This window comes from Balaenoptera musculus, chromosome X (genome assembly GCF_009873245.2).
Source record: "Balaenoptera musculus isolate JJ_BM4_2016_0621 chromosome X, mBalMus1.pri.v3, whole genome shotgun sequence".
In the NCBI taxonomy this organism is placed as follows: domain Eukaryota; kingdom Metazoa; phylum Chordata; class Mammalia; order Artiodactyla; family Balaenopteridae; genus Balaenoptera; species Balaenoptera musculus.
In genome coordinates, this window is record NC_045806.1 from 69852422 (window position 1) to 69880344 (window position 27923).

General features: G+C 35.1%; 1 protein-coding gene across 8 annotated transcripts; it reads left to right on the forward strand.

Annotated features, from left to right (window-relative positions):
• Positions 1 to 3342: 3342 nt before the first annotated feature.
• Positions 3343 to 27749, forward strand: ZNF711 (zinc finger protein 711). Of its 8 annotated transcripts, none has more exons than XM_036841048.1 (11): positions 3343 to 3460; positions 5209 to 5336; positions 6285 to 6546; positions 6920 to 7024; positions 12708 to 13271; positions 18790 to 18945; positions 19645 to 19782; positions 21918 to 22055; positions 22927 to 22974; positions 24395 to 24538; positions 25064 to 27727. In XM_036841048.1, exons 4-11 carry the CDS (start codon positions 6946 to 6948, stop codon positions 26239 to 26241), a joined length of 2445 nt encoding a protein of 814 aa, XP_036696943.1. In that variant the 5' UTR covers positions 3343 to 3460; positions 5209 to 5336; positions 6285 to 6546; positions 6920 to 6945; the 3' UTR covers positions 26242 to 27727. The 8 variants fall into 8 exon arrangements, with proteins under 8 accessions (XP_036696943.1, XP_036696941.1, XP_036696947.1 ...); XM_036841046.1 differs by having other exon boundaries at positions 6285 to 6541; XM_036841052.1 differs by having other exon boundaries at positions 6285 to 6541; positions 22930 to 22974.
• The last annotated feature ends 174 nt before the right edge of the window (positions 27750 to 27923 follow it).

The window sequence follows — 27923 nt, forward strand, 5'->3', positions numbered from 1 at the left end:
GGGATAAAATTTTCAACATGTAGTTAAAGCTGGTCTTCCTAAAGCTGGGCCGCCTTCAGCAGCAACTTTTTCTGGTCCCTCTTCCTCTTGTGTACTTTTGACATGATCCCACTGTCTTTGATGGTTGTTTTGCTCATTGACACAACAATATAACACAATTTCATCTTGCTTATTTCCTATCTCAAACCTGGAAATAAGTCCTCATACTTTTTCTGTGGAATAGTATTTAGAGAACTTTTTGTGCATCATTTTGTATATTTTTATTATAGACTAAAGGAAAAATATTTGTAGTCAATGTTGATTTAAGCTAGTTTTATTATAATGTTACTTAAACATAAATAACAGTAGAGCTATGTATAAATAAATATCGTAGGCTTACGGTGCTTATACAATTAGAAAACCAAAACAATAAACAACAAAACTAATAAATTAACAGCATTAATGCTATGCATTACACTGTTTTGCTGAAAGTAAATTACATTTCATAACATGAATATGACTCCACAATAGCATATTGAGCATATCTTATCTTATTGTATACTGTGGGATGACTCATTTGCCCCACCACTTTATTCCAACTACCAAGAAATTGTACTATGTACAGCACACCTGGTATACGACCAGACCATACAATTTACAAAGTCTGACTCCTTCATTTCATATCAACCCAAAACAATTAAAGTGGTACTCTCTGGTGTTGATGTGCTTGTAAATGCAAAAACAAATGTGAGTGTTGATAATGTATGACAGTGTTCAGTTACAAAGCAGTCTTCTAGATGATTCTCAATATGCTTATGTTAATTTATTTTAGATTATTTCCTTGGGAGATGGCCAGGTGCCGGTTAAAGGAAGGAGTCTAAGAGTTTTCAGAGAACAGGTTGAAGTTAAAGGGAATGTATCTGATGACAAACTGTGACTTCGGAAGTACATGAGGAAGGAGAGACAGCAACATGTGGTTTATAAATGTACCATAGCAAAACACTATTAGTTAGCCAAGACTACCAAGGGAAGTAGAGGGAGTGAAGTGAGCAAGCTACAAAACAAAGCAAGCTACAAACTACAAAGAGTTTATAGCACCTAACTAATATTGGTCTTGGGGCTAATGTGAAACTGCAAAACGTTGAAGCATGACTATAAAAGCAACACTTACTATTTAAAATAATAGCACAAACAGCCATCCTTAACATAGTATTTAATTTACCCTTCAAATAAATATTGACCAAATATCTAAAAGATGTATGTTGGATCGTCTTCCACATGGTTGCCCAGCTGGGAGTCCTACAAGTCTCCTTCTCTCCTTGCCTGAATATCATCCTTGACTTCCAGTGGGAATTGACAGTAATGTTTAAGCAGGGGAATGAGATATCAGTTTTGTTTGTTTTGTTATGCAAAGTGATCTTTGTGGTGGTGTAGACTTTACACAGTAAAAGATATCAAGTGGAGTAAAGACAGACTTGTAGCCGAGAAATGAGTTAGGAGGCTATTGCACAGACCTATTTGCTGAGGGCCTCAACTGAAATGAAATTGGAGTCAGGAAGCTTGATCTGAGATATTTTTCTGATCTGGTGATTTTTGATTTCAGGATTTGATGGCAAATGGACCAGATGAACAAGTTAGGAAGGTGTTGCAGTAATCCAGATAAGAAGGGATGTGAACCCGAACAAGGTAATGATATTAGGAATGGAAAAAATTGGATGAATTCCACAGATATTAAGGAAGTAGAAGTCTCAGGACATTTTGATGGAAGAGATGTTTGGAGAAAGAGAGAAGAGCAAGGATGATCTTCAGGTTTTAAAAATTATCTACCACAATGTACTGTTCACAAAGGTTTTTAATGTAAAAACCCCACATCTTTCTCAGATTTTTCCATGTCTCCTATTGGAATTGTCACTGGGAGAAGACCTTTCAAATAGTATTTGCCAGGGTATCCAATGTAGAAACACAGCATGGATGGGAATATACTCATAAAAATACCTTTCTTCATCTAGGAGGGAAAATAAAAGTGTAAACAAATAATACCTACAGGGGTCAGCAAACTACGGTGCACAGGCCAAATCTGGATGGCTGCCTGTATTTTTAATGGTCTGAGACTAAGAATGTTTTTTACATTTTTAAATAGTTTTTAAACATTCAAAGAAAAATAATTTTTCAAGACACTTTAAAATGACAAAATTCAAATGTCAGTGCCCATAAATAAAGTTCTACGGAGCACAGCCATGCTCATTTGTGTACATACTGTTTATGGCTGCACTGGGGCTACAGCTGCAGATTGAATAGTTGTGACAGAGACCCTATAGCTCTCAAAGCCTAAAATATTTACTACTTGGCTCTGTACGTAGACAGTTTGCAGACTCCCGGTCTTCTATAAGCCAGATACTGTGCCAGGGCTTTCACACCGTGTCTCTTTTACTTTTCTCAAAACCTTTAGTGGTATATTAGGTTATAGAGACATGGAGAAATTATCTAGCTGATGGAGAAAAATAACGTTTTATTTGTAAAATATTCAAATTATTTAGGCAAAGGTAATGTTACTTTTTCTTTTCCTTTTTTTTTAAGGATCGTACCCTTTCCCTCCTTAAACTCTGCTATTCATTCCAAATGCTCATAGTACTAAAGCTAAATTTCCAGAACATAAGGCCCTTTGCAAATGCAACCTTTTAGTCACATCGCATCACTCTTTTCACCACTGAATTTCTCACTGTTCTCCCATTTTGTTCAGACACAAGCTGAAAGTGACACATTCAAGATATTTAATATTCACTTCATTTAGGTCCTTTGTCCACCTTTCCCTTCTATGCTTTTCTTCACTTTACTTTCTTCATCGAATTGTCTACCATTAGGAAATATAAAAGAAATGAAGGAGGGAAACTGCAAAACACACAAGGGTTTCATTTGGGGGAGGTAAACCTTTTATCACTCTGGTCAGCCTAATTGGTCAAATCCTCGAGGGTAGGGCCGATTTTTTTTAACGGTATCCAACATCTATGAGAGAGGTTCAGTGAGTGGCCATTCAGATATTAATTCTCCCCCTCCCCCTCTTCCTCTCCTTTGAGAAACCTGGAAAACAGAAAATCTTCCCACGGAAACTCCTCAGGGTCGCGCCAACATCGAGGCTTGCGCACTGGGTCTCGGCCGGTGGCGCAGCCCCGGCTTGCAAGCCCGCGGGGTCTCCGGGCAGAAACCCAGCGCGGGCTTCTGGATCGACCGCGCGCGCGTGCGCGCTCCCCCCTCGGCCCCCTACCCTGCAGCAAGGGGAGCGTGACGTAATGCAACCTCAGCAAGTCAGCCGCGATATAAAGGAGGACTAGGCGGCGCGCCTCCCAGACGCAGAGTAGCTTGTGATTGGCTCGAGCTGCGGAACCTCGGAAACCCGAATGTGAGGAGCTTACGGATCCACAGCTGCCGCCCCCCGCAGAAATCCGGAGCGCGGTCAGAAGCCAACTGGCGGTGGCAGCTGCAGGTAAGGAGACTCCTGAGGAGAAAGTAGAGGGACTTGGGTCCGCTGCGCTCAGTGTCGTTAGCGTGAGTTGAGGAGAGGCTCCCACCCAGCGTGTAGTGTAGGACGAAGGGAACAATGGAAGTGGCGTCTAGTCCCTAAGCGTTCCCTCCCCCTCGGGCAGACAGTGTTTCTCCTCAGCAGCAGCGGGCGGCTGGAGGAATTGAGAGAATTACTTCCCCCTCAGCCGATCCGTTCTTCCCCAAGGCCAGAGCCCCCGGGGGCGAGAGCCGTCGTGGAGGCCGTCGGTGGTTTAGGGTGACGGGAAAATGGCGGAAAACAAAACAGTGAAGTGAAGAATGCGGCGGCCCCCTGGCATTTTCTCTCGGCGACCCCCCCCCCCGCAATATTCCTCTCGGTTGCACTGCCCCTACCTCGCCCCCGCCCCCCGCCTGCCGCGGATGGTAACCTTGGAACGCGCGAGGGATGGCGGCGTTTGCGAGAAGGTGGCACTGAATCGGGCATTTTAGGGGCTAGGGAGCCGTCAGAGCCTGGGGTGGGGGTGGGGGGCCGTGTGCGGCAACTGTCGCCTCCGTTAAAACACCACCATTTTGGTTCCCAGCCACCGTCTCCCGTGTAGCGGGGCAGAGGTAGCAGGAGGAGGATGAGGGGTTGGGCAGCACGGCGTGGGTAGCAGCGGTGGCGACCGCTGCACCAAGTGCAGGAGGAGGGGAAAGGGTATTCTTGTCTCTTCGGTCTCTTGACTTTCCACTGCGAAGGTTCTCTTGTTTGGTTGAAGATCCAGGCAGATGGGTAATATATGGGAGGGCACATGTGTGCGTTCTGCTCAAAATGATTGAAACTTGGCATGATCATGGGAAAGGGAGACTTCTGCGGGAAGAGGGTTGCGTCCAAAGCTGCAATACTGCTACTTGCCAGGGCTCCTTTGTCTCCTATCTCTGCTAATACTACTTTCACATTCTCTTGCTCTGCCGCCTTAGGATTTCTCTCCTGTCCTTCATCCTATTTACATTATTGAGAAGCTAGGTCCTGAGTGAACTATGTTTAGAGGAGACGAGGAGACGAATGAGAGTAAAATGTGGGGGGGCGGTTGTCTTGTTTTGATTTTTGTTTTCTGATTTCTGCTCCCCACATATTTATGGAAAGATGTTTACTTGAAGAGTACTTGGTGGTTACCTCCATTCAATAAGGATGTGAGATACACTCTTGAGAAGACTGAGAAGCCTAGCTATCCATTGGCTGTTGAATCCTTAACACACTGCTGTTCTCATACCTCATTCATTATTGATCTTATTGAAACTTCCTATATGGGAAGAAGGTGCTCCAATTTATTTATTTGGTATTCTTACAGTGTGATACTTCCCGTAATAGTTGCACTGTGTGTTAAAATTTTTACACTTCATTGAGCACTAGTGCAGATTTTTCTCTATGAGGGTAACGCTTGCCCTTGGTTGGTTCTCTTTCACTTTCCAAAATAAGGTATTGCTAGTGATTATTAAAATATGCTTTAGGGAAGATTTTGGTTTAATCAGGTAGTCGAATTCTAAGTGAAATAACGTTGCTTATGTCGTTTTAGGTAGTTGTTTCTGTTGCAATCCCTTCGGTTGCTTTTTAGATTAGCAGTTTTGAGCATATGAACCCTTCCAATCTCACCCTGCACATTAAAGTGTAAAGAAAAATTCTTAAGTTGTGTAAGAGATTTGGTTTAAAATGTTTTAAAATATCTAATTGTGAATGTATTTTTACAATAGGTAAAAAGAACGTTTTTCCAAAGAAAGTAACGTAGTTCAGAAGGAAAAATAACAAAAAGAAAGTGCTGCAGATTTTATTTTACAATATGTAAGAAAATCAACAGTTTCTTCAGGATACTCATATTAAGGTGATTAACAAGTTACTTAATGTTTTATCTTTAATAATTAAACAAAATTAAGTGTTTAAAACATTTTAAAGACATCTGTAATTGTTCTATTAGTCATGTGATAAAGAAAGCAATTACTCTAATTAAATTTGAAATAGTACACTGTTTTAAATGTTAAAAATAAGTCCTTATGGCATTTTAATTTATCTCTCTGAAGCCCCGGGTAGTTTATTGTGAACTCTCTTGGCCCCTCTTGACTTCATTTTGAAGGCAGAAAATAATGTGGTATTTGAAAAAAGATAGCGAAATATAGCTAAGAGTTTCTAAAAATTTGTAATTTTGCTCACACATGAAGTAATTTTGTTTGAATCATTTTAATATACAGAAAAGTAACCTACTGCTGTAGGATTTTGATATACATGACTCAAATGTTAATAAAGATTACTCTGTGAAACTTTCCTGCCTCTTTTACACCTATCAAATTTTAAGACAAGGGAAAAAATCTTAGTGATCTCTGGTACTTAAGGATAGATTAAGTTGTCTTACGTGGCAGCTTTCTAAAAGTTTCTAAAACTTAATGATGCAACCTCATCTTTTGTGTGATATAGCCCAATTTATTAAACATCCCTAACTAAAAATGAGGAAATGTTTTATAAAATTGACAGACTTTTTGGTTGATTTACTTAGAATCTTATGTTTGAAAGCGAAGTATACATGTAGTTGTAAGAAATACGTTGAGTTACAGAACCTGACTTTAGGTTCCATACGATCTGGTGATCTTAAATATAGGATAAGTCATTTGAAATGAAATAGGTTGAGCCCTTGCTTTCAAAACTAGCATGAGGCTAGTGTGACTTTATTAATCATTAATGGAAAAAATTAGTCATACAATTACAAGTAAAAGATATTCTGAAAGAACCAATTTACTAAATGTTTGTATGTGATTGATCTTATCTCCACTATATTTAGGAAGCAGTCATGTTTCATGAGTCCTCAAAACTGTGAGACAAGAGAATGTAGTAGAATAAGGCCAGACGTCCTTACTGGCTCAAAGAACTCCAGGGAAACTGGGATAGAACATTTTACATTATAAGTAGAACCCCGGGAGCCAGAGGTGAAACACACGTTTATCTGCAGAACTACGCTGCAGAGCTGAGCTGGGTCTGGAAGAAATGGATGAGAGCCACTGGATGAAATTCACTAATACTAGACACCTGAGTCCTCTAGTAATGTATAAATATCCCAACTATTGTCTGTTGTCATCTTGTTCTCTTTTTTCTTCTTATTTAATAACCTGTATTTTAAGTGGAACCTCAGTGCTACAGTTTTGTTCTTTTGCTTGCTTCTATCACTTCCCTATGGCTCATCACCCTTATTGTGCTTATTCTCCATTATCTTTGGTTTACTTCCATTTGACCCTTCTTTTATTTATGGTTGTCACATAAAGCATCTAATCAAGGTTTTTGTTTGTTTGTTTTGTTTTCCTTTGTAATGAGATTTGCACACCTGGTTGAGAGGCCTATTTTCAATTGCATTATTTTCTCAAAGCAACTGACTTTGGCCTAAATGTATTTAAACTATTTTTAAAACCATTTCTTTTACAGAGATTTGTGAATGAACTTTGCTAAGTATGGATTCAGGTGGTGGAAGTCTTGGATTGCACACATCAGACTCTAGAATGGCACATACCATGATTATGCAGGATTTTGGTAAAGCATTTTCTTTGTTATATTTTTTCTTTCTTTTTTAAAAGTCAGAACATACTAAATATCAAAACTGTATTGGAGAAGGGGAGAAATTACAATGAAAAATTGTTCTTTTGCCAGGAAAATACATTTGTAGGGCTTATTTTCTTAAAGTAAAGCTATGTGTCAGTAGTCTAGATAAAATCATTCTTATAATTTTGTGGGAAGGTTGAGGTAAGGAAACTTGGAATATAGTGGTAATATGTCATTGGAAATGAAAAACTCAATTTGCATAAATACCTGCATCAGTTCTCATGTGTAGGAAATATTAAAATATAAAATACATTTTAAGTTGCATTGTTAATAAAGCTGGAAAAGGAAGTACTTCAGTCATTTCAAAGAAGTTAGATGCTTATATAGTGATAGAGGAATATCTTGCACTAGGTGATTAATTATATTCTGATGCCATATCCTCAGAAAGTTGTTACTAATAGCATTACCTTTTTCTTTTTTTTGAAAAAAAAAATTCCCCACTTTTGTGGCCAAGTTTTTCAGTAGCCTCTTAACAGTAGTCATTTTGATGAAGATGATAAGACTCCCTTGACAGTCAACAAAGAAACTGAATTTGGACAGGTTCAGTCTGAATGATAGAAGAGAGAGGTATCTGAAGTGTAAGAGGCAGGGATAGGGTGGTAAGAATTAAAGAAAAGATCAGAGTGAGAGTAGAAAAGACAAATGGCAAATTGGGACAAAAAGTAAACAGAAACATGAGATACTGTAGAATTGTTAAAGATGAAATTAGGAATGGGGGATTACAACAAGTGATACTTTACTCAATTAAGAAAATGCTCCTACTGTTTTCAGATAATATGGTTGAATATGTTATGTTGTCTCCTGTTGTAAAGCCCACAGTAATGAGAGCCAGAAGAACTAGATTCTAGTCTTGGCAGTCCTATTAAATTATCTGTGTAAATGGGCAAATTACATATTTTACTTTTATGAAGGGGTTGGACTAGAAAACATTTAATGTCCTCCCCAGTTCTCTGATTCCTTGACATTTCTGTCTGATGGTAAAGGTGCAATGCATAGATTAAGATTTAATATGGTGGGAATCGAGATGACTGTGTAGCTGATGAAATAGAAAGGAATTATGGATTTATTCTGCTGAAAGAGTCAGAAGTGAGTTGTGTTGATTATGGATGACTTAGAAGTGATTTTATGTGAAAAAAAAAATAAGAATAAACTCTAGAAGAAGGACAAAAGGCTGAAGCATAAGAGATTTCACAAAGAATTTTGTGAATTCTTTGCTAGAGATAGTTTTTCAAATTCTGGAACACTTGAAACTCAATGTGATAAATTAAGTTTTGGTTGAAATTTCAACTTTAATTTTTTACCTTTTAAAAATAAGATATTTTTAAATGGAAGAAAGGCAGTATTTTCTCCATTTAATACAAAATATTACCTACCCTGTAGCATCTGGTAAAGTGCCAGAACCCCCCTCACTCCTGAAGAAGTTGCCCATTAGCAAGTAAAACTTGATTCATTTCAAAGAGTGAAAAAAATGTCTGATTGGTGCTGGTGAATATTTGCTTGGTGTTCCTCTTACCTTTCTTTCCACTGTTCCTCCTCAGTGTCTCGAGGTTTAATTAATCCCTTATTATATCTAATACTAAGCTTTCCAAATTCAAAAATTGATTAGAAATTAGAAACATTGTCTTTAAATTTTTGCTAACATCAAAACTTAGATATCTGCAATGCCATAAATTAATTATACTTGTGAAACATAAGAGTTTAGCATACATAGGTAGAGCTAGCCAAGCAAACACACTGTGTGGTACAGGATCTCTAAATTCTGTAAGGTTTTTGGTTGGTATGAAATGGCTACTATATTAAGAATCTGAACTATTAATTTAATTCAGAAGTTTATTGGACCAGTTTCTTTTGAAGGATACTTCAGAGTTTAAATTTTACAGTAGTATGCTTTATGTAATAACTTGTGCGTGTCTCAGTATAATAGTTGCCCTTGGAATCTGTGCCATTGAATTTAATTGTTGTTTAAGATTTTATTGCTGAAAAAAGTCCATATTGCTTTGGGACTTAAGTAGCAAAAAACCTTAGATGGTGGCCCAAGACGGACCCAACAAATACCAAATTTTATGCTGTCTTTCTGGTGAAATTCCAGGTATTCACATTTAAATTAAATAACTTTAGTAAAAAGGGGAATGCTTGAAATAATGACTTGTTTCTTACTGTTATCTGGTTATCTAATTGATTTCACACTTTTTAAAAGATCTTCATATCATTTATAATTTGCTACCTAGTGAGATAAATTTTAATGCCCTTTAATGCTGCTTACTAAATGCCTTAAATTTTAAACGAGTGACTCTATGGTAGGTCTTCTTATTCTTTCTCTTTCAAACTCTTCCTTTAGTAGTCACTCACTTGATTAGCCCTATAAATTCCTTAAAAAATACTCTCTAGAATAAGTAAATTCTATTCTCCTCATTTAGGCAAGTTAAAAAAAAAAGCCAGTCTGGAGTAAAACAATTGAGTTCAGTTCCCAGCTTGAACCTTGGGCAAGGTTATTTATTTATTTATTTATTTATTTATTTTAACATCTTTATTGGAGTATAATTGCTTTACAGTGGTGTGTTAGTTTCTGCTTTATAACAAAGTGAATCAGTTATACATATACATATATCTCCATATCTCTTCCCTCTTTCGTCTCCCTCCCTCCCACCCTCCCTATCCCACCCCTCTAGGCGGTCACAAAGCACCGAGCTGATCTCCCTGTCTGTGCTATGCAGCTGCTTCCCACTAGCTATGTATTTTACATTTGGTAGTGTATATATGTCCATGCCACTCTCTCACTTTGTCCCAGCTTACCCTTCCCCCTCCCCGTGTCCTCAAGTCCATTCTCTAGTAGGTCTGCATCTTTATTCCCATCTGAGCAAGGTTATTTAACCTCTCTAAACCATAGTTTGTTCATATTTAAAATGGGGATAATAACACTCACCTTATTACACAGTTCTGAGGCTTAAATGAGATAATATATGTAAAAGTATTAGGTTGCTTGGTGCATAGTACTCAATAAATATAGCTAGAGTATAGCTAAAATAAGTGACTTTGTTTAGAAAGTCAGTGAAATCTAACAGATGAGTTGATAAGAGGAAAGAGCAAAATTTAATAAAAGACATCTTGGATCTTGGTCTGAGTAATCTGCCAATGCCCTGTGAGGAACCCATCAATTCTTGGTCTAAAAGATCCTTAAATTATTTTGTTCAGGGCAAACAAGGATGTTTGGATTTTTTTGGTTTAGATCTGATTTATTTTGACCTGTAAGTTCCTGCTAGAGTAAAGACTAGGTAAACTGAAAAACACTTATTCCTTCTTCTTAGAATCCTCCCAAACAGGTTAATCTGAACCCAAGCCAGCACTAGCATTATTCTATCCTTCCATCCTTCCCTAGTGTCTACTCTCAGGAACCAAACTACTCTCCAGCAATGTTCTAAAATAAATGGGATTTCCCATATTTTAAGTCTAACTTATGAAAAGATTTTATAAAATACTAATTTCATTGTTCATATACATAGAATTGCAATACTGTGAATTTTATAGGGTTAACATTTAATTTTTCCCTGCTAAAAACCACATTTCCAGTCTGGTTGAATACTAAATTTGAACCTCACCTTCTCCCTGTCTCCAAAAATGGCCAGTGGAGTAACAAGTGAATAGAAAGCACTTGTTCTATACATACTCCCTTTGTCTACCAGATTTTCAAGGTTGAGGCTGTGTCCTTTTGGGTAATATGGTGGTTTAGGTGAGAGTTTGAGAATAGTGAGAAGGCTACAGAAGGGTTGAAAGGAAGATAATCCTGAAAGGCAGCTTTTCCCTTCTCACCTTATTTTTTGATGTGTTAGGGTATTAGTAGCATTTACTGGTCTCCATCCTAACTTGCTAACAAACTTCCATAATGAATTGGTTAATAACAGTGAACAGTGTATAACAAATGGTACTCTTTCAGGTATTACTGTATAGAAAGTGATCATTATGTAGAAAAGGCTTTGTACCGGATTATTTCATGTAGGTAATTTTGTTGTAACCTGGTCCACAAACTCTGTTAATTTATTTACTATACCACCTCAGAGAGAATGTAACAGAATTACTCATGAAGGAATTTTACACTCTTACAGTATTTAAAAGGGGGGTAGGAGTTGGTTTTTACCGTGCTACTCAAGAAAAACGTTATTTAAAACTTTATTCCTGCAGATTTACTAATTTAGAATTTAATATAATTTAGAGTTTGTATGTATTTTTTTAAATAAACCAAATCTTTGTCTAAAATGAGTTGTTTTTTTTCCTCCTCAAATCAGATGTTAAAGGATGCTTTCCATTTTTGAATATAGTAATTCTTGTAAAATAAAGAAGTTCAGGGACTTTTATGTTTGTAATACATATTTTCTAATGTATTAAGCTTGTCATATTTTATTAACTCAATTTAACATATTAGCAACCTTTTATGTTTGTGTGTCCTTTTTATTTTAATTTTAATTTTTTGAAATGCTAGACTCACAGGAAGTAGAAAAAATAGTATATAGGGTCCTGTATACCCTTTACTCATCTTCCTCCAATGGTGACATCTTTATAATAACTGTAGTACAGTATCAAAAGCAGGAAATTAACATTGGTACATTACTGTTAATGGGACTACAGATCTCATTCAGTTTTCACCATTTGTGTGTGTGAGAGTGTATATAGTTCTATGCAGTTTTATTTCATATATAGATTTGTGTAGACACCACCACAATGAAGATACAGAATGGTTCCGTCACCATATATATGCTATGCCAAAATAGTCACACACACACCCACCCTTGGCAACTGCTAATCTGTTCTCCATATCTATAGTTTTAGAATTTTGAGAATGTTATATAAATGATTCCATTTATACATTATACAGTACAGTAACCTTTGGTAATTGACTTTTTTCACACAGCATAATTTTCTAGCAGTTGATTCAGGTTGTTGAATGTATCAATAGTTTGTCCCTTTTTTTATTGCTGAGTAGTATTCCATAGTAAGGATGTGCCAGAGTTGGCTTAATCAACCATTTACCTGCTAAAGGACATTTGAGTTGTTGTGTTTTTGTTTTTGTTTTTTGCTACTAGGAATAATAGCTACTATGCACTGTTATGGATATTTATGTACAGCTTTTTGTGTAAACATATTTTAATATCTATGGGAGAAATGCCACAGAGTACAATTGTTAGGTTGTATTGGTAAGCACATGTTTTTTATAAGAAACTGGGCAAATTATTTTCCAGAGTGGCTGCTGCCATCACGTATGAGAGATCCAGTTTCTCTGCATCCTCATCAACCTGTGGTGTTATTATTTTTTATTTTAGTTACTCTAAGTAGTGTGTAGTGATATCTCAGTGTAGCTTTTTTTTTTTTACTTGAAAATAAAGTACATTCTTTTTAAGTTCTTAATTTAGATTTTACTAACATCGTTTTCACCCATCTCCACCCCAATTCCTGGTTGGTGATGATTTTTATTACAGTTAAATTGTCAGTGGTTCTTTAAAATGATAGTTTGCCCAGGACTGTTTCATATTTAAAAACTATTTTATGTCATCTGATATATACATACAGTACTTTTAATTAATAAAATAACTTTACTTTTTTTGGATAATTGTTTGTATTGTAGTGGCTGGAATGGCTGGTACTGCGCATATCGATGGAGACCATATTGTTGTTTCAGTTCCTGAGGCTGTATTAGTTTCTGATGTTGTCACAGATGATGGGATAACTCTTGATCATGGCCTCGCAGCTGAAGTTGTCCATGGGCCTGATATCATCACCGAGACTGATGTAGTAACAGAAGGTGTAATTGTTCCTGAAGCCGTGCTTGAGGCTGATGTTGCTATTGAAGAAGATTTAGAGGAAGATGATGGTGATCACATCTTGACGTCTGAGCTAATTACGGAAACTGTTAGAGTACCTGAGCAGGTTTTTGTGGCTGACCTTGTTACTGGTCCTGATGGACACTTAGAACATGTGGTCCAAGATTGTGTTTCAGGAGTTGACTCTCCCACAATGGTATCAGAGGAGGTTCTTGTAACTAATTCAGATACAGAAACTGTGATTCAAGCAGCTGGCGGTGTTCCTGGTTCTACAGTTACTATTAAAACTGAAGATGATGATGATGATGATGATGATGATGATGATGATGATGTCAAGAGCACTTCTGAAGACTACTTAATGATATCTTGTAAGTGAAACTTAAAGTCCATAATTACTTGGTAGAAACTGATTTATGTATAACATGGACAGGTTTTCTGGGATGGGGATCTATTCAATAAAAGTCATGGGGGTGATCTTTTTGAAAAATAATTTTTTTTCAAAGCTGTGTTGAGATGCTTTTTTGAATTTGTTCATGTTTTTAATTTATGAAAATTTATACCCACAATGGAGTAAAATAATGCAATTTATTAATATCTTAGAACAAAAATACAGATTTGGAAGGTTCAAAGAAGAACATTAAGTGACAATATTTTAATGATAAATATATATATTTCAAAATGGGAAGTTTATTTCATGCAACCACTGCTTTCTTTTTAATATGACAGGTACTGGAGTTGTCAGTTCAGTTTTGCTTAGGAGTTTAAGCATAGCATGTTAAGAAATATGATTAGTTTTTTGAATTAAATACTTGAAAAGTAAATAATCAACTCAGATTGTGTTCTACAGTTCTGCCTGTGTTTGTTTTCTGTTGTCTATATATGTGTCTGTATAGTCTATGCAAAAATACTTTAAACATATTTATTTCAGACTGCTTTACGATGTCCTTAAGACATTCTATCTGAATGAGGAAGATAGAAATATCTTATTCTCATTTTAAGTGGTAAGTTTGCCTGAACAGCAACAATAATAAAAAATCTCATAAGTTATTGATGGAGCTTGAGGAAGAAGTGGGTCTATTCTTTATAAAATTTGAAGGCATTCCTTTATTAAAAAAATCCCTTTAAAACTTAAATAATTTTTTATTTTAGAAAATAGAATATACAAAAATTAAATATTTTTTATATCATTCATTCTCTCACCACCCAGATCCCTAACTTTTTATAATGGTTAGAATATTCAAATTGGGACTAGTTACTCTTTTTTTTAATTTTTTTTAATTTTTATATTTATGGCTGTGTTGGGTCTTCGTTTCTGTGTGAGGGCTTTCTCCATTTGCGGCAAGTGGGGGCCACTCTTCATCGCGGTGCGCAGGCGTCTCACTGTCGCGGCCTCTCTTGTTGCGGAGCACAGGCTCCAGACGCTCAGGCTCAGTAATTGTGGCTCACGGGCCTAATCGCTCCGCGGCACGTGGGATCTTCCCAGACCAGGGCTCGAGCCCGTGTCCCCTGCATTGGCAGGCGGATTCTCAACCACTGCGCCACCAGGGAAGCCCCGGGACTAGTTACTCTTTTTAACCATTTTCATTTATTTTATTTTATTTAGTTTTCCCTTTTTTTTCTTCATCGCTTAATCTTTAATTCATTTTTTTACCTCTTGGTTTCTGTTGACCATTGAATCTTTCAGGAGTTAGAGAATAAATTGCCTTGAAATGTTTCAATGGTAATTTTAAAAGTCCTCTTTTTTTACCAAGATATCTTCAAACTACTCAAGGGGTAAAATTGAGGACTTAAAACAGACTGTTATCTTATTCCTAAATCCCTAACTATTCCTGTAAGGAAATCTTATCAGCAGCTGAGTTTTTGTGGTAGGGAGTTTGTCTTCTCTCAGTCTCTGAGGTGCATCTGAGTTTTTTCCACTTTCAGACCAAATGTCACAATTTCTTTATCTTAGCAGTTGGTTAGGCTCTTCCACTTGTGCCAAGTAACTTGGAAATTAATATAGGATAACTGTATCTGTCTAAAGTTATCCCAGGTGTGCTTTTCTTTAAAAATACCTAACACCCTCAAAACATTTATGGGTGATGATTTTCTTTATGAAAAGCTTCACCGGAGAAAGGGGGTTCCTTTAAATAATGAACCAATATAATGCATTCAAATTATTTTTTTTACCTATAAAATCAGTTTTTATTTCTTTCAGGAAAATAATTTTGTATAAAGCAAAATATATTGGTAGGGTCATTATGGGAGAGGTCATGAAACCTCACCAATTTCAGGGGTAAAAGAGAAAAGCTAACACCTTTGTATTTTTTTTAGTATAATAGCTTTATTGAGATATAATTCACATGCCATACAATTCACTCCTTAAAGGTGTACAATGCAGTGGTTTTTCATATATTCACAGAATTGTATCACCATAATCAATTCTAGAATTTTTTCTTCCCCCCAAAAGAAACCCCCATACCCTTGAGCAATCACCTCCACCACTCCACTCACCCCTCAGGCAACCACTAATCCAAATTCTTTCTCTATAGATTTGCTGGTTCTCAACATTTCATGTAAATGGAATCATATAATATATGGCCTTTTGTGTCTGGCTTCTTTCTCTTAGTATAATGCTTTCAAGGATCATCCATGTTGTAGCATGCATCAGTCCTTCATTCCTTTTTATTAATGAGTAATATTTCATTATATGGATATACAGTTTATTTATCAGTTCATCAGTCGATGGACATTTAGGTTGTTTCCACTTTTTGGCTGTTATGAATAATGCTGCTCTGAACATTCATGTACAAGTTTTTGTGCACATAGGTTTTCAGATGTCTTGGATATATACACCTGGGGGTGGAACACCTTTGTAATTTAAATATTACTAATTTTTGTTTGTTTCATCATTGCATAATACGGATCCATTACACATTGCCTCACTGCATCCCTGTGGTACATCAATATACAGTTGACCTTTGAACAACACAGGTTTGAACTGTGTGGGTCCACTAATACGAAGGTATTTTTCAATAAATATATACTACAGTATTACATAATCTGAGGTTAATTGAGTCCGCAGATGCGGAACTATGGATACGGAGGGGCAACTGTAAAGGTATACATGGATTTTCGACTATGTGGAGAGTCAGCACCCCTAAGCCCTGCATTGTTCAAGGGTCAGCTATAGTCTATACTGATGTCATATTCACCATATAATTTTGGTAGATGTAACATGAAAGGGGTACAGTAAAAAGCCTACTTAGTTTTTAAAAGGAATATTATACTGTACATTTTGCTAAAATGAAATTTTAATCAAATTGTACCAATGGGCTATAGAAGAATATTGAACGATAGCAAACTTTGTAGGGTTGGCAAATGATGCACCTTACTGTTTTTTTTTTTTAATTTTTATTGGAGTATAGTTGCTTTACAATGTTGTGTTTGTTTCTGCTGTACAGTAGAGTGAATCAGTTATACGTATACCTATATCCCCTCTTTTTTAGATTTCCTTCCCATTTAGGTCACCACAGAGCACTGAGTAGAGTTCCCTCTGCTATACAGAAGGTTCTCATTAGTTATCTATTTTATACATAGTGTATATATGTCAATTCCAATCTCCCAATTCATCCCACCCCCCGCAACTTACTGTTTTAATGTTATATTTAGCACCAGTAGAATTCTGCGTTGTATATAATATTACCCACTTATTACTGGCTGGGATGTCATGTGGGTTGGGAAACAACACCGTGGGACTTGAATGTTGTAAGCCTTATAACAAAAAGGTTAAGCTTGAATTTTGGGTATTTTGAGTACTATCTGTGTAAAGAAGAGTCTTTCAGGATCTATTTCTAAAATCTGTTGATTGCCTGTTAAATCTTTGTTAACTTTGTACTTTCTATAACAAAGGATACAGAATAAATCTTGGTGAAGTTGATGGTTTATCTCTTAAAACTGTACAGTAACATATTTAATAACTATCATCGTCTGTGAACTTAAAATACAGAACAAGTTTAATTACTCAATACATTTCAAAATTGTTCATTCTGAGGAATCTAATTAAGTAGAAAATAATGGATACATTAAACTGTGGACCTCGAGGAAAGGTATAAATGTAATCAGAATAGCACCAGTAATTTCAACACTTAAAGCAAAAATTATGGTACAAAACTTTTGAGAAATGACCAAACAAATGTCTATTTCATTTCATGAGTTTTAATTTTGTGAATTACAGTTTTAATTCAGTTTATCCCAGGAGGAACTGTGATTACTTTTAACCATTGAAGTGTAATAAAGTAGTATTTATCAGATGAGAGTACTTTTTTCATTAATTTACTGTTAGTGCAACCTAAGAAATTCATATTTTGGACACTTTTTGAGTGTTTTATATCCTATGTCTTTATTTCCAAGAATGAGAAAGTACTTTTTTTCTGAAGACTTAACTTGCCTCTTAATTTTTTTAATGATCTCATTGTTTTATTCAACGTATTTTAAAAGAGAGGCTGTTAAAAACCAGTAATATCAGATTCTTCCTCATCTTTTTTTCTTTCATTTTAATCTGTCCCATTGTGAAAAAAATATTTGCCAAAAAAATACTAACAGAATTAGGGTTTATGATGGAATGAAATTTTTTTTTCTGTTTATTTTGATCATTTAGGTACTCTCTTTCATAGACAATAAACTATTTGAACTCTTAAATAGTGTGGAATCATTTATATTTAATCACAAAGTTAAAGTAGTTTTACATTGTAAAAAGAATTTCTGAAATGTGTTTTCACCATTTTGAAAGGCCAAAGGAATATTTTTGAATTTGCATGTATCAAATTTGAAACTGAGGTAGAGAAAATCTAGACTTTGACCCATTTAGATCTTACTGAAATTCATATTTTAAGAGTACTGAGTTAAAAACTTTTTAATGTCACTTTATTCTGTTTTCAGTAGCTCTGGAATTGTTTAGATATAGTCAAGCCTTCATGATTTTGTTTCATATATGATACTATGATACATATAGTAGGGAGGAGCAGATTTTCAGTTTAGGTTACATTTCAGTTTTTATGGGGACAGGACAAGCATTGAAATAAAAAATGGTAGGCATATAATCTTTGGGGGAGTATATTGTTTAATATTTATGTCCAAAGAGCAAACTTTATGAATATAATGTATTCATTGCATAGTTTATGCACAGTATTCACTTGAAACTAAATGCTATTCTTAAAGAATCAAATTTTTAAGTATACTTAAAATGTAAGTAATTATTGTTGCTTTATTTTATATATGATTTGAAGCAAATCATATAATGGTAAACCTGGAAGTATACAAAATTTCTGATTTGAAGTTGCCTTTCGTTGACTCAACAGGAATTAAAAGTATTTACTAAGATTTTATTTTTATGATTTTTGAAAAGCCCTTTTTATAAAATAATTCAGGTTTTCTGTTTTCTCTTTTTTTAAATACTAGATTTCATATGTTAATTGGTTTTAGTATACTGCTATTTAATTTGGGAATTGTTTATGTCAGCTTATTTCATGAGTACTATATATTTTATGTTCTAATTTTTGTTATTAATTTTGGTGTTAGGATTTAGCTTAAAATGTTGAACGTAATGGAAGATTATTTAATCTTTTCCCAAACCACTTTAATTAAAGCTGTATGGTTAAGAGTATTTCATATACATAAATTGAAATCTGTGATTATGTCTTTTATATAATTATGATCATGTAGTATATCTGTCTTGTATACTTTTTTTCATGAAATATACCACTTTTAATGGTTGCATAATAGGTCATTAATTGAATATAGTGGGTAGGTGGTTAACACATTATTTCACATTGCACTAATACTTAACACCCACTAAATGTCAATGGTACTTTTTGACTGAAACAGTTTCCCGTTTATATTTTACAGTGGATGATGTTGGGGAAAAATTAGAGCATATGGGGAACACACCATTAAAAATCAGCAGTGATGGTTCACAAGAAGATGTTAAAGAAGATGGATTTGGTTCAGAAGTAATAAAAGTGTATATATTTAAAGCTGAGGCTGAAGATGACGTTGAAATAGGTACAAATAATAATTTTAATTTATTGCTATAATGGTTAGGAATTAGAACTTCTCTTTTCTGGAGACTAAGTTCTAATATTGTCTTCAAAGTGCAACTCTTATAAAAGGTTTCTTTGGGGATAGAATATTTAAAAATTATATATAAATATAAAGCAAGGATAGAGAACAAGTCATCTTAGATACTTTTAAACTTGAGTAGAAGATTCCAGTTGAAATTTCAAAACATATGAGTGGAGGGGATTTGGTTTAGAGTAGGAAATTATGAGTACTTAAGGGCAGGCTAGAGGAAGGGTGCTTTGGATTTTAATCCTAGTTCTTCCATTTAGCTGAGTGGCCTTTGGTGAATTACTTAACCTTCTTCTGCCTCAGTTTCCTCATCCATAAAATGGCCATAATGGTAGTAACTACCTTATAATGCTATTGTGAGGATTAAATGGGTAAATACATGTAAAAGACTTAAATAGTGCTTGGCATATACAAGTGTAATGTAAGTGTTAACATTTGTTGTTATTTCTTAGTGATGACTGAAAATTTAAAGTGCAATTTATAAGAAAATTCTCTTGACACTTAGAAATTTATGTTGGAATATTTGAGGGGGAATATTTTTCTAAAGGAAAATATTTTTATGTATCCTTCTTATTAATTTAGGGAATTATTCCATGATACTTACTGATTTTGATACATGTTTTAACTTTTAAGGTGGAACGGAAATTGTCACAGAGAGTGAGTACACCAATGGGCATTCTGTAGCTGGAGTGCTTGACCAGAGCCGAATGCAGCGGGAGAAGATGGTTTACATGGCAGTTAAAGATTCTTCTCAAGAAGAAGATGATATCAGTAAGAAAAAAAGGCACTGTAGTGACTTATCAGTAGTCATCATGCATTCTTAAAAAAAAAAAGCAATTTCATATTCAAGCACTACATAGGAACAAAGTTCAATAAAATAAGTCTGACCCTTCGCTATAATTAATTTAAAGGAAAAGGGTCCTTTTGACTATCCGTGCATGCATGTATTGTTCAAATGAGCAAACATAAAATACTGTGTCTGAGATACTAGGGATACAGAGATCAGCAAAATATGGTTCCTGACTTTAGGAGAGCCCACAAATATGTAGGGAATTACTGAGAATCTACTTTGTATATGTTATTGAATATGCTGCATATATAATATCTCATTTAATTCTCATAATTCATCTCTGAGGTAGGTGGTATTATCCCTGTTTTATGGAAGGAGAAAGTGCTCAGGGAAGTTAAGCAGTTGCCCAAGGTCATTCCAGTATTAAACGAGGAAGATAGGATTTGAACTCATGTCTGCCTAACTCTGCTGTCAGTGATCTTTGTACATGGCAGTGAGCACTGTTGACCTCTCTCTGAATTTAGCAGTAGAAGGGCTAGCTGGTTGTTTACCTTCTGCCACTGAGAGATTAGCTGAGTAAGTATTCTTCCAAGTCAAGCCACCAGGATTTTTACTTATTATGCCATTGATGGTCTCCAAGTAGTTGCTGTTTAAAGTTTCTTGCAGCTGAGTACCACAGGGTGAAAAAAGCTCCTCACATTTCCTTTCCTGCCATGGTACACATTTCCTTATGAAGATGTTTTTCTTTCTTCCTACTTTCTCCTCACCTCAGTGTAGGAATGCAGCCCTTCCCTAAGGCTTTTTCTGTCTTCTTGCCATGCTGAGACAAAAACTACTTTGTTTTGCCCTAGAAGAGCAAGAGCCTCCACTTCAGTGCATTACCTTGACAATAGTTAGCTTTACCTATACTGCACTATGATCCCCACTCCTCAGATTTCCTCCCCTAGAAGTCATAGGGAGCTGAATTCCAATCCCAAACAAACATGAATAATATAACACAGCTGAAAATGTCAAAAATGAGTCTAGAGGATTTGGTTAGAGAGAAAAAGAATTAATTTCTATTTGGGCTCTAGATTCTTTCTTTTCTTTTTTACTCATTGGTCAGGAGACTGAAGGTTAGGTTAGCTGATGCCAGAATTCCATAGGGATGTGCAAAACTTAGACCAATGTTTCCTTCTGGTTAATTGAAAGAAGGGAAACCTAGGAGAAGAGGGATACTTTTTTCCCACATTTTTTCCACATTTTGCAGTAGTGAGTAGGGACTTCCCTAGTGGTCCAGTGGTTAAGACTCCATGCGTCCACTGCAGGGGGTGTGGGTTCGAGCCCTGGTTGAGGAAGTTCCACATGCCGCACCTCGCGGCGCGGCCAAAAAAAGAAAAAAATATTTAGTAGAAAATCCCAGTATGTGAATCAAAGGAAAAGCGTAAATTCAAGCCAATTTTCTACGTTAAATCCAAATGGATTATTTCACATAAAATATACTTACTGACCTTCTAGGTTTAAATTCTTTTACACTAATCCGATGTTTTTTTAAATGTCTCACTTAATGCTTTCGTCTTCAGTAGGGTCTCTGAAAATCCTGCCTGTTAATGGGTGTCCACATAGCCTTGAGCCGCCAGCATTTTATATTATAACCGTATATTATGGTTTTACTTACTTTCATTTTTAATTCTTTTTCAATTACTAGTATTTTTGACAATTTTTCATTGCATGTACAGTACTGCATTTAATTTACATGTGGGATAGCATGGACCACTTTCTAGTACTGATTCTATGGGAAGTGCCTTCTGAGTTCTGAAGAACTATCAGGCAGAATTATGGAATACAACTCTTCTTATAAATTCCTAATGCCCAGTGGACTGTGAAATTAGTCAATATATTTCAGGCGCACGTTTTATATAATCTAAAAGTCATTTTCGTAGGACTAGGTTTTAAGAGGAGGATAAGAACTTTGATAAATTACTGTCTCCTAGTGGCACCAGCCTGCGAAGTGCCTAATGTAATTTTTAAATTAACCAAATCGAAATCTTGAAAGTTGAAAGATAATCGTTTGGAAATTTTTACCCATTTATTAAATACTTGGGGTTATAAACAAGCAATTATTTCTAAAATTTAGGTTGCGCTGAAATAGCAGATGAAGTTTACATGGAAGTCATTGTAGGGGAAGAGGAAGGAACTTCTCTCCCTGAGACTCAGCTTGAGGACTCTGATGTTAATAAAACAATTGTCCCTGTTGTCTGGGCTGCGACATATGGTAGGACACTGGCATTTTTTCACCTGATAAGTACATAACATATCTATTTGATCAGCCTTTAGGTCATTAAATATGCTGTGCTAATGCCCCCCATGAGTTGGCTAATACTATAAAATGTTTTGCTGTGGACTGATTCATCTCTAGTTACTTACATAATTTTTGTACCACATATCTTGTGTTATTTACAATGAACCTTGCTTAATGCACTTTGTTTTTCAGAAGGATTTATTTTAAATCCTACATGTATAAGTGAGTGCCATAAAAAGTTTTATTTTTCTAAAATAGGAATATCCTTTGAAAATTGATCCTTCCCCTTTTGGAAAAACTTATTTTATGTTTTAACACCACAAATAATAAGATATTGGGGTTTTGAAAAGGAACAGAAATCCAGGTGTGCTCTTCTAGGAAGTACGTAATGAAAGGTAAATTTATCAAGTTATTTTTTCCCTTTCTATTTTATCTCATTCTTACTTAATTTACAAGATGGTCCAGGTATACTCTTTACTTTGAAAAATTTTGTTGTTCAAATGCATTAATGTATCTTAACTTGGTTTTTCCAAAGGTTCATTCATTCAACAGTCATTTATTGAGCATCTTCAATTTTGAGGGCATTCTGCAGAAATATCTACCCAGGTTTTATTTGAAAAGTAAGGTTGTCCTAGATGTTAGTAGTTCGAAGGATGCTGACAGCAGCCCTTATTTTCAGTGTGTGATATTATCTAATCCATGGGAGTGGAAGAACTCAACAACAACAAAAAAATGTTTAATCCAAGGAACGGTGATCAAAGTAAGATTTTGTAGATTAAGATGTGATCTACTAGTAATCATTATACTCAGTCTATCAGTTTTTAATTCGTCTTTTTTTTTTAAGGAGATGAAAGAAGAGTTTCTCGAAGGTATGAAGATTGTCAGTCATCAGGTGAGAGAGCATTATATGTGAGATGTAAGTTAAGTAGCTGGTTTTGTGTACTGCTTGGTAGATACAGAGTTATTAGTTTGTGTGTACAGACCCATTTGTTAGACTCTTACTTGCCTGGTCATATCTAGTTAGTTAGAAGAGTTTACCTCTTTGGGAAATTGATTAATTTATATAGAGACATAGCGTGTGTTATTCTGTGAATGCAGTTCATTTTAGATTTACCTCGGGATTTCCCTGGTGGTCCAGTGGTTAAGACTCTGCCCTTCCACTGCAGGGGGCACGGGTTTGATCCCTGGTTGGGGAACTAATATCCCATATGCCATGCAGCATGGCCAAAAAATAAAAATTAAAAATTAAAAAAATAGATTTACCTCAAGATACAAATATCAGGCCACTTACTACATGGGCCATAAAAAAGTTACTATGGAAAAAATTATAAAATAGGAATTATTCTGACATGGAATTAAAAGTTGTCAATGATATCAACCACTTGTTAATGTCTTCCTTGGGATGGAACTATTTTTTTAATTTCTATGGCAACCAGTAGATTTATATAGCTGTTACATAAAGTTCATGTGTCAGTGTAAATTTTTTTTTTTAGTTTTAATACACTTCATATAGTGTTATTTATTCCATGGTTGATAGTTCTTTTTATTTTCTTACACAAGGAGACTTTTTCTTATGATGAAGTGTCTATTTTGTTTCTAGCTTTAGGAGGTATTTGACTCTCTAACTGTAGATTTCAGGGGAATTAATGAGAGGCATATATATCATAGCATTTAAGCTACACAGTTTCTTAGGGCTACACTTTTAAACTGAATTGCATAACACAAGAGATTGTGAGAACTGAGATTTTATTAAGTACTTTATTCCATAAACACTGATCCCACTGAAATTGCAGTAGATTGCCTGCCACATTTATCTTAACACTTAAAAAAATCAATCTTAATACTTTTAACATTAAGTAAACTATTCTAAAGCATAAATACAAGAAATCTGTTGTTTGTCATGTATTACAGTTACCATGATTGTATTGGATAACTGACATGTGTAAATTTCTTTGCTAATTCTCTTTAATTTCATCAGCCTTCATCGATGAGAAATTGATCTGATATCAAGATTTTGTTTAGGGTCATAAAATTCAGTTTCTTATGTTTCATTCACCTTATCAGTTTGTTCCTTTAGGATGAATAAATTGGGATATTTTGAAGTTACTTTCACATGGTATCGTATTTAAAGTATTTGCATATACACATGTGTGTGTAAGAGTATAAAAGAGAGAGAAGGAGAAGATGGGTGTACTTTGTGAAATTTAGTACTGCAATGGCAACTGGATGCCATGTCTTCTCTAATTCATCTAACCAAAACCAAAAAAGTACAAATATATGCAGTTTAATGGTGTATCGATTTTTTTTTCCAGGAAATACTTTGGACTCAACATTAGAAAACAGAAGTAGTACAGCAGCACAATACCTTCAAATTTGTGATAGCATTAATACAAACAAAGTACTTAAACAAAAAGCTAAGAAGAGGAGAAGGGGAGAAACGAGGCAGTGGCAAACAGGTAAAATATTAATACATTACTCGATGAATATTATAATTATTTGAAATGCAGTAGTATTTTTTGTAACCCAAGAATATGCCAGTTGTTTGTAGTGTAGTTAGTCCTACTCCCATGTACCTACTTGTGTTTGATCTAAATAGTTGGGTTTTTTTAAATGTTCTACTGGTACTTAATAAAACTATGCTTGTTTGCTTTTTACCCAAATGATGTTTTTAAAGAGAATTTTCAGATTGGTTTAACAATAATGGGTTCCTATTTCTAGTTTACAAAGTGCATGTGATATAGCATTTTGGCAGGTGAATAGTCTATAGTAGAGTGCTGCTCATTACTTTTTAGTGAGCTACTTTATTATAAATTGCTTTCAATGTGCATTTTATCTTACAGGATTTTATTCTACTAGTATAGTTCTCACATTGTGAATGTCAGCTAATTTTGCCGCCTTTGTGGTAAAACTGTTTAAAACAGTCTGGCCAAATTTCACAACTTCCCTGTTTTGTTTTGTTTTTGTTGTTTTTTTAAATCTAGCTGTTATAATAGGCCCTGATGGACAGCCCCTGACAGTATACCCTTGCCATATTTGCACAAAAAAGTTTAAATCCAGGGGATTCTTGAAAAGACACATGAAGAATCATCCTGATCATTTGATGAGAAAAAAATATCAGTGTACAGATTGTGACTTTACAACTAACAAGAAAGTGAGTTTCCATAACCACTTAGAAAGCCATAAGCTTATAAACAAAGTTGACAAAACCCATGAATTTACGGAATACACACGAAGATACAGAGAGGCTAGTCCATTGAGTTCAAATAAACTTATATTAAGAGACAAGGAGCCGAAGATGCACAAGTGCAAATACTGCGACTATGAAACTGCAGAACAAGGACTGTTAAACCGACATTTACTGGCTGTTCACAGCAAGAATTTTCCTCATGTTTGTGTTGAGTGTGGGAAGGGCTTTCGACATCCTTCTGAACTCAAGAAGCATATGAGAACCCATACTGGTGAGAAGCCATATCAATGTCAGTATTGTGTCTTCAGGTGTGCAGATCAATCAAATTTGAAAACTCACATTAAGTCTAAGCATGGTAACAATTTGCCATATAAATGTGAGCATTGTCCCCAAGCATTTGGTGATGAGAGGGAACTTCAACGCCATCTGGATTTGTTTCAAGGACATAAGACACACCAGTGTCCTCATTGTGACCATAAGAGCACCAACTCAAGTGACCTTAAGCGGCACATCATATCTGTCCACACTAAGGATTTTCCTCACAAATGTGAGGTCTGTGATAAAGGTTTCCATCGTCCTTCTGAGCTCAAAAAGCATAGTGATATCCATAAGGGTAGGAAGATTCATCAGTGTAGGCACTGTGACTTTAAAACATCAGATCCATTTATTCTTAGTGGTCATATCCTTTCAGTTCATACTAAGGATCAGTCATTGAAGTGTAAAAGGTGCAAAAGAGGGTTCAGACAACAAAATGAGCTCAAAAAGCATATGAAGACTCACACTGGAAGGAAGATTTACCAATGTGAGTATTGTGAATACAGCACTACAGATGCATCTGGCTTTAAACGACATGTGATATCAATACATACAAAAGACTATCCACACAGGTGTGAATTCTGCAAGAAGGGATTCCGAAGACCATCAGAAAAAAATCAGCATATTATGAGGCACCACAAGGAGGCTCTTATGTAATAAGATCAATATAAAGAAAGAAGCTATTTAGAAAATATGACATGTTACATGGGAAGATAATTTCATGAACTGTTTCACCTGGTTACAAAGCTTGATATTAAATCATAAATTTACCTTCTTTTTATTAAAGATCTTAAGATATTTGAATTGAGAGGGGATCTCATAGCCCTTTGAAATTAGTTAAAGAATTTAAGGAGCACCATAGAATGGTTGCAGAAAACCTTATTGTCTATTTAATAGTATTATAAGCATAATTCAGCTACAGAGGGGAAGAGCAAAGACAACCACTTTATTTGGCTGATCATACTAGAGACAGATGTTTCTGAAAAGATCATATCTAATTGAGGAGTTTAGCAATGCTTTGCTATCGCAAGCAAGTGTCACTTTTATGCAGTTTTAGAAATGAAGTGGGGAAATAAAATGCAGTCATCCATTAGTCACTTAGTCATTGAGCCTTTATATGGTACCTGGAAATTGAATTCCAGAAATGGCAAAAGTTTTGTGTATTCATCAAAAGAAATTTCACTGGAAAACAGGTTAGATTCATTCAATACTATTTAAAAGAATTTCAGAGCTGCTAAGATTTTATCACAGGATAGGATGTTTAAAATATAGCATTCTGTACTGAAGTCTAAAGATTAAAGTTCCCCTTTTTCTGATGTTCAAGTTGATTGTTGTTCAGTGTGGCATACATGACAGAAGTATATTTGAGTCAAATGTGGCTTTCTAAAGTGGATGCAACAGTAATGTTGCAAAGTTAGCACTATATTTCTTAATGATCTAAAGATTAAATTGAGAGAACACAGTTTTCTTAAATATTATGTTTAGAGGCTTTTTAGGACAGTCATAGCAAGTATGATTGTTCTAGTCTTACTTGCTCTAATGTTTAAAGGTGCAATTTTACGCCATTATTGAAAATTTTGATTTTTAAAATCTATATACCATATTATTAACATGCATTTTCAATATGAGGCAGTATTTATGCGGTATTTAACAAAACACTATGCTGCCAATAGAGCTTGGAGGTGGATATTCAGTTTACAGTGTATAAATTTAAAATATGCATCCCTTTAACAATGCTTTATGTTAGCATGCTGCAAATCAACATGGCGCTTAATATAAAAAGCAGGTTTAGGGAAACTTAATGAAAATCCTGTTCATAAATGTAATGCATATGATGTGTACTTTTAAGTTTTAGTTGCTTCATGTTTACACTCAGCTGTTAAACATAATTAAAATGTAATTTTACTTCATGCTATATTGTGGCTTTGTGTTTTAAATAATGTTCACCTTTCTGTTTTTGCACCAGATAAGAATCAGTTCCTTGAGAATAAATTTTTTATCTTTCTTAACTTCAGAATATTAAATTTGGAAATCTAAAATTGTGTGTCATGTGATTGTAAATGATGTACACGCTGTAAAATAAGATTGTCACTGTTACGTGCGATGATTATTTCTAAATGTTACTCATTGAAATGAGCATATAATAAAAAGCATTTATTGCACTTCAGGGTTTTATGAGTTTATTTAAAGTTGTGTTGCAGTGTCCCTCATTAAAAGACTTCACTTAAAATTGCTCTTAGGCAATTTTGTCTGCAGTTTAGTGTCTTGTAGAATTTTGTGCATTAACAACATGAGCTAGGAATTTAAACAATTATGATGACTATGGCATGATTATTCCT